The sequence below is a fragment of the Theobroma cacao genome, chromosome 9, assembly GCF_053813885.1.
Source record: "Theobroma cacao isolate CCN51 chromosome 9, ASM5381388v1, whole genome shotgun sequence".
Classification (NCBI taxonomy): domain Eukaryota; kingdom Viridiplantae; phylum Streptophyta; class Magnoliopsida; order Malvales; family Malvaceae; genus Theobroma; species Theobroma cacao.
Window position 1 is genome coordinate 8,791,187 of NC_142647.1, and position 9,821 is coordinate 8,801,007.

A 9,821-nucleotide genomic window follows, 5' to 3' on the forward strand; every position below is an offset into this window, starting at 1 on the left:
TTTTATGTACTCAATCCCCAGAGAAAGAGAGTCCAGACAATCACATATATTGGCAAGAGAGACTAAGTAACCAGTTTCAAAATTCCCAAGCATTGCCTGGTTACAGAGGACATACTGCCATCTTTTAAGAGATCAAACAGAGCGTAACATGGAATCAATTAATGAAGGAATTACAGAGAAGAAAGGCATGTTCTTCTGTTGAAGATCTGTGCAATCCTCTGGAGTTGCTTTCTTTGGATCAAATGGCTCACGATTAGGAAGATCTAAGCCTTGTTTAATTCGACCCAGCTGCCGTGAGTGCAGAACTTGTTTAGAAGTGACAGGCAGCCGAATGGACTGATACTCTTCCAGAGCTGACTGTAAATTTTCCAATCCCCATTTGTCAAGGCTTTTGCCTAGAACTGCTGCATCTAATATTGACATGTTTGTGCTTCTCAGGCCGTGAGGACTTGTTGGGTGAGCAGCATCCCCAATCAACACTACATTGTCCCAAAAGATCTGTCTTAGAGGGTCACAATCATATATGGCATTTAAGAAAGGATTCTTGGTCTCCTTCATGACTCTTACAAACTCTGGAACCCAAACTTTCTCTGCTTCTTGGATCATATCATTGATCATGTCTTCATTTACCTTCATGGTAACTGAATTTCCCTGCACATATAGTAACAAAAGATGAACAGGTCTTGTTAGTTTTGATCGCTGCAGAGTCTACAGAATTTAAAAGGCATCTATCTATACGTGTCAAATCACTGTCCAACTTTAGATGTCCCCAAACCATTATTGATATGCAAGAAGCAGAATATATGAGATTTGAGCGAGCAACCACCTTTATATCAGGCTCAGGTTGATTGATATAAAAAATCCAATTGAGCCTTTTGTTTGGAAGTTCATAAAGCGCACTATGAGTTCCAGAGCTAAGGTCAAAGTACAAGCATTTCCCAAGGTCGGGGTACACTTTACGGATGCCTGTAATGGTTTCTGAAGCCTCTTTTCCTGAAAAATCAAGAACCCCTCTCCACGCAGAGTAACCTGAATACCTGCAAAGAGTTTAGCCATGTTATACTATTCATTGTAAGGGATAGTTGCATCCGAACATTTGATTCATCGGTTGATGCATAATCCCATCAAACAAGTAAAATTTGAATGACCCTTTCCCTAATTAAAAAAAATATTTTTTAAAGAAAAAAAATCATAATGGATAGTTGATCAAGATACTAGAAGAAATTTAGTTTGAAATAACTAACACACGCAACTACCAGAACTCTTGTTAGTTGTATTAAGAACTTGGAATCCAATAACACCTTCGATAATATTAGACTTATCCCACTATGCTGCCTGCCTGCCAACTAGGAGCAAATAAGCCACATATACCTCAATTTAATGTCTGGGAGGCAACTCTGGCGGATTAAAGAGAGGCACCCATCTGCTGCAACGAGTAAATTTCCATCTATCTCAATGATCTCATCGTTTCGAAGAACTTTAGCCTTAACTTTGACAGAGGATTTGTCCTCTGAAATGGTGAAACAGAGGAATTGGTGACCCCAGAAGAATATATCTCGTGGCAATGCATTGTATAGAAGGCCATGGAGATCAGCCCAATGTGCTGCTCTAAAATTAAATTCCTCATCTCTTGTTAATGTCCAACTCATCTTCGTAGCACTATCTGTTGCTTGGTTCTGTTACGAACACATTTCCAGAAATATGGCGGGATATTAACTAAACATTTGATCATTTTTTGTCTGAATGAAATGTAACTAGTAGTATTTTTCTTTATGAGCAAAATATGTCTAGCTTTTGATAATGAATACTAATACAAAGTTCTGTTAAGGACTATAAGATTTGACATTAACCTGATCAATTGTGAGGGGCGAGGTGGCCTGCTGGAGGAGCTGGGGATGGCCAAGCCAGGAACCAATGAGCTGTTGAGCCGTAGGGTCGAGCCCCAGTCCAGCCCCGGTTGGGCTCCCAGTTGGGGCTGTGCGAGTTTTCTCAAGCACCACAACTTCCCATCCTGCTGAAGTGAGCGCATGGGCGCATGACACCCCGGCTATACTCCCTCCTACAATGATTGCCTTGGCTTTATTCTTCTTCTTCTTCTTCTCAATCATCTCTCTCTCCCTCTAAGGAATTCTGGTGAAGGAGTTTGGAAAGAAAGGAAATTTATAGATGACGAAATGGGATCTCTGGTAAGAGGCAGAAATGACAAGAAGTTGTGCTCTCCACTTTTGGAGCTTTGCAAGGTGGTGAGATGGGTCCATTTAATTAATCATGGTCCTTATTTTTTTTATTTTTCTTTTATTTTGATCCTCTTTTTTTGAATGAATGTCTTTGAACATGTGAGTTTTAGGGTCCTGAGCTGCCCACCTGCCCCAAAGGCCAAACTATTGAAAACTTGTTCATTCGAAATTTTAATTTTAACTTGGGAAACACCCACTTATATTTGGAGAATTTCTATTTTATGTTGGAATGTGATTTTCATTTGTTGATCACTGTTAATAATTACAAAAATCATGTATTTAAAATTTTGGATGGTCCGAATAATGTATGTATCGATATGAACAAATAAAACAAACTGTCTTCGTCCACTTTTTTTATTTTTCTTTGACTTTTGTAGAAATTAAAACAAAAGTTTTGGTTTTGACTTACTTTATATTAAAACTTGAAAAATATTTTATAACATAGATGACGTTCAATATTTTTTTTACCTTTAAATAAAAAAAATCATGAAAAACAAATTATAATTAGAGTATTAGATGTCTTGAAAAATGGATTTCGTTTAGGGACATCCCAAAAAAAAAGACAAAGAAAAAGAGAGGAGAGAGTAATTTCGATGAGTTTGATGAAATATGCACAATATTTGACTTTAATGTCAAATTTAATTCCAATTTGTTAAGTTGATAAATTATCACAAAAATGTTCACATTGACTAAAAGAAAAAAGCGAAATGATATTGTTCTTCCTCTGGGCTTAGGCAAGGCCCAGTTATCAGTTGGGAACTTTCAGAGCCGAATTCTCAAGTCAGAACCTGAGAAATTTCATGGTAACCAAAACGAAACCCACAATGACCCAAATAGGCAAATAAAGTAGAAAAAACAGGTTGTGGGAAAACCCCCAAACTGCCCCTCTAAAAAGGCAATCCCTCTCCCAACCTTGTCTTGCTACAAAGGCCTCCCTCCATCCCTCCCCTGTACATGTACATACAAGAAATCCAACCCTGTCCGTACAATTCTCTCCACACCATTGGTTTTTTTTTTTTTTCCTCTCTGCAAATCTTCTATTTTCTTCGACCAAAATACTCAAAATAAATAAATTAAAAACAAAGAAATGGGGGCTGGGCGAGAAGTTGCAATATCACTAGATGGAGTGCGGGACAAGAACGTGATGCAGCTGAAGAAGCTCAACACTGCTCTCTTCCCTGTTCGTTACAACGACAAGTACTACGCTGATGCTCTCGCTTCTGGCGAATTCACCAAGCTTGGTCTGCTCCTTTTTTTCCTTTTTCCCCCTCATTCTTTTGCCTAGCCTTTTCTGGGTTTTCCTTGTTTCGTTTAAAACCAATGTTAATTTCTCTTCGTTTAGCCCATGTTGTTTGGTTTTGTCTTTCCAATGGATTTTTTGAATAATGGGTTTTTCGTTTCTGTTTATTAGTATATACCATCTATTGGGAAATTTATTGTAGCTCTCTTTTCCCCCCCACATATGTGGTTGTTATCTTATTATGGGATTTTGGTGATTGTTTTGTTGGTTTTGGCTTCTGCTTTTTGATTGTGGGGTTTTAGTTCTTTGCATTGGAAAAATGCTGGTTTTAGTGGGCCACTTTGATTTGTATTGACATCTGATGATACACATCATGGAAAAGTAGTTTAATAAGGTTTAAATGAAAAGAAAGCTTAAAATTTAGAGGATGTAATGAAGTTGAAACTTCCTTTTCATATATTCTCTTCTTAAAGACCCAAATTGCTAGCCTAGATGTTTAAGTTACGAGTGATGAAATTGGCAGAGTCTTGCTAGCAAGATTGTATTAATTATCAGTTTAGTGTCCTCCCATGTGATCATTGTTCAAAGTAATTTATTGTTAGATTAAAAAGTTTCAGGTTAGATAACCCAACATAGATTGAACTGCGCGTTCTAATTATTGTGTTACATAGCATTTGAGAACTAAAGCTTTTCTTTCCCTCAATCTTGAACTTTTAAGGCTTATTGAACTTAAGAAATGGGTGTCAACATTCTTACCATTCATCCTTTTTAACATGTGCCATTGACCATAGAATACATCGTTACTTCTCTTGTTGCCCTTGTGGTGCCAAAGACTCAAATATGTCACTAATCTTAATTGGTATGCTCAACTCTTCTATTGGTCCTGCACATATTATGAAATGTTAATACATCCATTCTTATCCTACCATTATTTTTTTTTAATTTCTAGGTAGTAGCTATCGTTATACTTTTTTGGGTAACTTCTAAAAGTCGTAAAATCTTAGACTAAAGATTTCCTGATTCTGAATAGGAGGTACTTGCTTCTTCAGCCTGATGATCTATATCTGTTTACAGAAACAGTAAACATTTCAAAACCTGTTAATCATAGAGAAGAATCATCCTATCATTTTCTTCTGTATACAGGATTGAAGTTTGAGTAGTTCTATTCTTGGCTAACTTTATGTTATTATGAAATGCGTAGAACATGCGATGGTGTCTTTGTCACAGTGCCTACAACGATGGATATTATGTTTTATTGTTTGTTTCTTTATGGTGCCTTGATAGTTAGAAAGATACAATTTGTGATTTTCTACAAGTATTTCATGGCTTTTGGAGACAAATTTGGTGACCTTTAATGTCCATAAATTATCATGGTATCCTAACAATCACTGCTTTGTTTGCTAATTCAGCATATTACAGTGACATCTGTGTCGGATCAATTGCTTGCCGGCTGGAAAAAAAGGAAGGTGGGGCTATCCGAGTGTACATTATGACATTGGGTGTTTTAGCACCATATCGTGGGCTAGGCCTTGGTGAGTAGACAAGCAAATTTTTTTACAAGTGTAGGTCTTGTAAGGGAATTAATGGAAAAACCTTAAGCCATGCTTATTGTTTTTTAAATTGGTTATTTTTTTTTATACAAGGAATGGTCAACTATCATAAAAGATTCATCAACATGATGGTTGAGAAACTTGTTCATACATAATTAAAAGGACCCTGCTGGCTCCTTTAGATGGGGGAGAAGGGGAATAGGGGTGCTGTACCACAGAGCTGAATGCTTTGTTGGTGACAAGAATTAGTTAACTTAAGTAACCACCTCCAGCATGTTTCACGGAAATTATGTTTCCCTTGGTTCTGAATAAAAAACCATAGTTTGTTAGAAAAGCTTGAATCTTCAGTTTTCTGACTTTTCTCTTTTGTTGGATGGTTTTCTTAAAATCTGGGATTTATGTAGGTACGAAGCTATTGAACCATGTTCTTGATCTCTGTTCAAAGCAGAACATACCAGAGATTTACTTGCATGTTCAGACAAACAATGAAGATGCCATCAACTTCTATAAGAAATTTGGATTTGAAATCACAGAGACAATCAAGAACTATTACACAAACATTGACCCCCCTGACTGCTTTGTTGTTACCAAGTTCATCACTCCATCTCAAGTGAAGAAATAACAGTTCAAAGCTAGTACTGTTCTCAGGAGTTATTGGTCATTGTTGTCTTATTGGATTTTATTAATTTATATACTTGGGGAATATTTTGATGATAAGGATGCTGTAAAGCATTAGTGACATGAGTTATGGCATTAATGAGATGAGTTATGATCGGTTTATCTTTGTGTCCTACTTTAAACTTATGTGTTGGAATATTGTTATTGTCTTGTTCAACACTCTTTTTGCTTGTATAACTGAGCATCTGTAGTCTGCCCCCAACAAGTTGCAATCAGTACATTTTTCCTTGTATCAGTCTGAATGTGATCCCCATTGATAAAACATAATATCCTTGGTTGTAGGCACTGTGACGAAACATCATTACATGTTCCTTGTTACCATCGTTCACCATTCGAAATTGTAAACACTGGTAAATGGTTAATATGATGGAAATATATGTTTTTTCTACATCAATTTAATGTCCTCAATTGAAAGATCTATGACTATGCCCTCAGCAAGAATGGTTTTGGCTTGTATTGTTCGAGTAATGTACATGTAGCAATATTATGTGAAATAATTTTTCTTCACATGGGAGTTATAGAGTGGCTAGTTACAAAAGATTAGATTTACAGGTGACCTTGTCACTGTCCTATTTTTGGATAGATGAGACCTTCAACTTCCAGGAGGTTGATCTTGCATGGTTACTGGCATGATGGCCTTCCATTTATATAGGTTCCAACTTGTAATAAAGGAATATGGGGCTGAGGAAGGGAACCGTGGCCCAAATTCACACAAGCAATTTCTCATGGAACAATCAACTTGCCAAATGACGAAGCTTCTACTCAATGCCCTATCCCATGTGTCAATGGAGAATCAGAATCCAAGTAAATTTATTTGCAGACTTTATAGCTTAGATTTGCACTCCACGCTAACACAGATATTCCAAATTGCTATGATAGGCTGTCTAGTATTTATGAGGTGTCCAAATAAATCCATAATTAATAAAACTTAGTAGGCTACAAAAAGATTGTAAAAAGAAAGCAAAAAAAAAAAAAAGAGAGAATATTACATTTAATTCTTATATTTTGAGAAAAAAGTTTAATACGGTACTTGAATTTAAGAGATGTTTAATATAGTACTTTATTTTGTATATCAATCTAATGATTTGTATCAAAATGCATCATATGATCAAATAAATGTCATATTATTCTTTGATCATAACACATGATTGACATGCGACATAATTTTATTGTTAAAAAATTTAGGTTTCTCTTTTTATAAAAAATTTGAAATTTTGAAAAATAAAATTATTTTAAAATTTTATTTTTTAAAAGTAAAAAATTTTTAAAAAATAATTTATTTTCTTTCTCTCGCTTTTCCTTTTCGTCTCTCTAGATGTTCCATTTTTCAATGGAATCCAGCCATTAGCCAATAAGATCTAGCCGACGACAACGCCAAAATGCTCGATGATGGGCCGAAATTAGCCATTAAGAGGAGAGACAAGGAAGGACAAGAGAGCGAAGTTAAGAAAGAAAAAAAAAAAAAAAAAAAAGAAGGATTTTTCAGATTTTTTTGTTTTTCATTTTCAGAAAATAAAAAATTATTTTACAAACAATTTATTTTTTTTATTTTATTTTTCTTTTGAAACCTTTCACATGAGTAATTGAAACAAGAGATACTGCATTGAATATATTTTTAATACAAGTATCAGAGTAGATAGGTTCTTCAAGTATAAAGATTAACTATATTATCCTTAGAATAAAAACATAAAACTAGGAGACATTTGAAAAGATGAAAAACATGAACAAAGGAGCCAACAATTACTGCAGCTCCCTAACCTCTATACTTTATATATACAGGGTCAAATTTACAATGTTTGACAAGGCTGGAACTGATACACGTGGTGATGATTTATTGCACTATCTACATATTGGACACAAATAATTCAGAGTAGCTGCACTAATTGTTATCAGTAAGCCAAACCACCAGCAAATGCATCTCCATCATGAAGTAAACTCTCTGTCAACCAATAACCATCCCATGAACCACCAATCCTCTGCCAAAAACAAGCTACTAATTGATATAGGAACAAACCAAAGTGTTTAGTTCTGATTTCTAATAACAAGCGAGATTCCGAAGTTTATTCTCAGTAAAAAGATTAGCAAATTCCATATTTATATAAAAACTCAGTAATTTTCTCAACTTAATTGACCATGCAGCATGATCATAGTTTGGAGATACACTACCCCAACCCGTATTTTCCCCTGTTTCTTCTCACATGTTTGACAACAAGCACAAAACATTAATTTGATAAACCATTAAAAGTTTTCTAACTGTTTCCGCATGTGACTTGACTTTCTGCATATGAACATGAATACACAAACTTTTATTTGATTCAATAATGATTCAAACTCTTAAAAGCACCAAATTTGCTACAACTATTGATAAGAGAGAGCAAAAGGGTTTTTACCTATTAAATATGATAAACATTGAAAGATCCGATTGAATAAGAAAGTTCAAAACATTTCTTACTAATGAAGTCCTTTAGAAACCAAAGATAGGGACATGATATATGCAAATGCTATTATCATTTCCTAGGAAGAATTGCAGATGACTAGTAAAAGAGGTCAACTAACAAACCTGCACCATTGTAAATTCAAATATTTCTTCCTCCTCTGGGCGACTTCCAAGTATCCAAACCCGTTGTTTGAATCGGTTCTGTTCAACAGTTCGAAAACACAACAACATGCGGTTAGAGAAACATGGATAACAAAGATGGCAAAGGTCTAAAGATAAATCACAAACAAACTGCTTCAATACCTCCTTCACAAACAAACTGCTCAAGATCTTTCTCTCCTTGTGACCAAGCAATACTCGATAAGTTGAATGGTGAAAAATTCGCCTAAAGCGTTCAAACTGTATTTCAAAGGAAAAAAGCATCAGCACCTATAGCACCTCAAATCATAAAATTTTGAAAAAACATTAACTGACCTGCCCTAGATCAAAGAAGGGTCCAAAATATTTAGACCTTTCAAAAGGATCAAACCCAGCAAACTGTCAATTGAACGTAAAAAATTAAAAACAGCCCTTTAATAGCCACAAATTTCCAAGGGAAAAGTGCAGAATGGTGTCGTATTAGGAATTACCCTGTACATAACCTCGATCCCGTAATCCTGTCGAGGTTGGTCATTATACTTCAATGCATCAAGTTGGTGTTTGACAGCTTCTTCTGCACTAAACTATAACAAGAGTTTTAACTTACTTACTGCTTTCAGAGTTACTTTTACTACATTTGCTCTCCGCTTCCGGAAGCAAAATGTGAATGATGCTTTTGCATTCAAAAGCAAGTACTAGAATTCTTGAAGAAGAATCAAAATTTAATTACTGTAAATTGATTCCGATAACCAAATACATAATTTTAATAATTATCTTAGAACTCGGCTTTACGGGAACTTTTAGAAATAAAAAGTAAATAACAAAAGCCACAATCAATCCAACCTTTGTTTGCATATATAAGTATATAATTGCGAAGCTTGAAACTTACAGTTAGCCTTGGGCCAAAAGGCCTTTTCCTTCGAGATTCGAGCCTGAAATTTTTTTTTAAAAAAAAGTATGAATTATAGTTATATATTTACCGTGAATATATAAGGATTGAGAAACTGAAAATTATAGTAATTAATGGCCAAAAGAAATTTATAGTTATCGGAAATATACCAATCAGCGGAGAGGAAATCAGGAACGTCAGCAGAAGAAGAAGAAGAAGCTCTGATGAAGCCATGGCTGAAGATTTTGGATCTTTTGGGGAAGAGAGACATGGATTTTGGAGTTGACAGCGAGCAACATAACGACATCGTTTTTGCTTATCCTCCTGCCTCGGAAATACACGTCGTCTTGTCTTGCTTTGCTGTCTTTCCCTCTTTTCTAGTTCCCCCTCGTTCGTTGGGAGTGTCGATTTGCGGGAAATGAAGATGAGGCGGAAGTTGGATTGGATTAATCTTGACCGTTTATTGTCGACGAAGGAAAATCCGACGGTTCGGGACCCCTGAGTTCGCTACTAAATAAAAAGATGTTCACTTCTTTTTTTTTTTTTGAAAAGCACCTACTAAGACTTTTATTTGAGGATAGTCACAATTTAAATGTTTATATTTTTATCATAATAATCGAATATGAAACTTAGGGCTGCTTAAAATCATTCC

At 35.4% G+C, this 9,821-nt stretch overlaps 3 protein-coding genes across 4 annotated transcripts; 1 reads left to right on the forward strand and 2 right to left on the reverse strand.

Annotated features, from left to right (window-relative positions):
• LOC18588965 (FAD/NAD(P)-binding oxidoreductase family protein) lies at positions 1–2,206 on the reverse strand. The gene is made up of 4 exons (XM_007013732.3): positions 1,851–2,206; positions 1,372–1,676; positions 827–1,037; positions 1–651 (listed from the first exon to the last, which is right to left on the reverse strand). Exons 1-4 carry the CDS (start codon positions 2,106–2,108, stop codon positions 133–135), a joined length of 1,293 nt encoding a protein of 430 aa, XP_007013794.3. The 5' UTR covers positions 2,109–2,206; the 3' UTR covers positions 1–132.
• A 923-nt stretch (positions 2,207–3,129) lies between these two features.
• Positions 3,130–5,807, forward strand: LOC18588966 (Acyl-CoA N-acyltransferases (NAT) superfamily protein). The gene is made up of 3 exons (XM_007013733.3): positions 3,130–3,478; positions 4,887–5,009; positions 5,432–5,807. The coding sequence occupies exons 1-3, from the start codon at positions 3,325–3,327 to the stop codon at positions 5,647–5,649; spliced, it is 495 nt and encodes a 164-aa protein (XP_007013795.2). The 5' UTR covers positions 3,130–3,324; the 3' UTR covers positions 5,650–5,807.
• Positions 5,808–7,426: 1,619 nt separating this feature from the next.
• Positions 7,427–9,576, reverse strand: LOC18588967 (DNA-directed RNA polymerase subunit beta). Of its 2 annotated transcripts, XM_007013734.3 has the most exons (7): positions 9,340–9,575; positions 9,170–9,212; positions 8,772–8,864; positions 8,617–8,679; positions 8,446–8,541; positions 8,266–8,343; positions 7,427–7,681 (listed from the first exon to the last, which is right to left on the reverse strand). In XM_007013734.3, the coding sequence occupies exons 1-7, from the start codon at positions 9,474–9,476 to the stop codon at positions 7,595–7,597; spliced, it is 597 nt and encodes a 198-aa protein (XP_007013796.2). In that variant the 5' UTR covers positions 9,477–9,575; the 3' UTR covers positions 7,427–7,594. The 2 variants fall into 2 exon arrangements, with proteins under 2 accessions (XP_007013796.2, XP_017983332.2); XM_018127843.2 differs by lacking the exon at positions 8,617–8,679 and having other exon boundaries at positions 9,340–9,576.
• Positions 9,577–9,821: the final 245 nt, after the last annotated feature.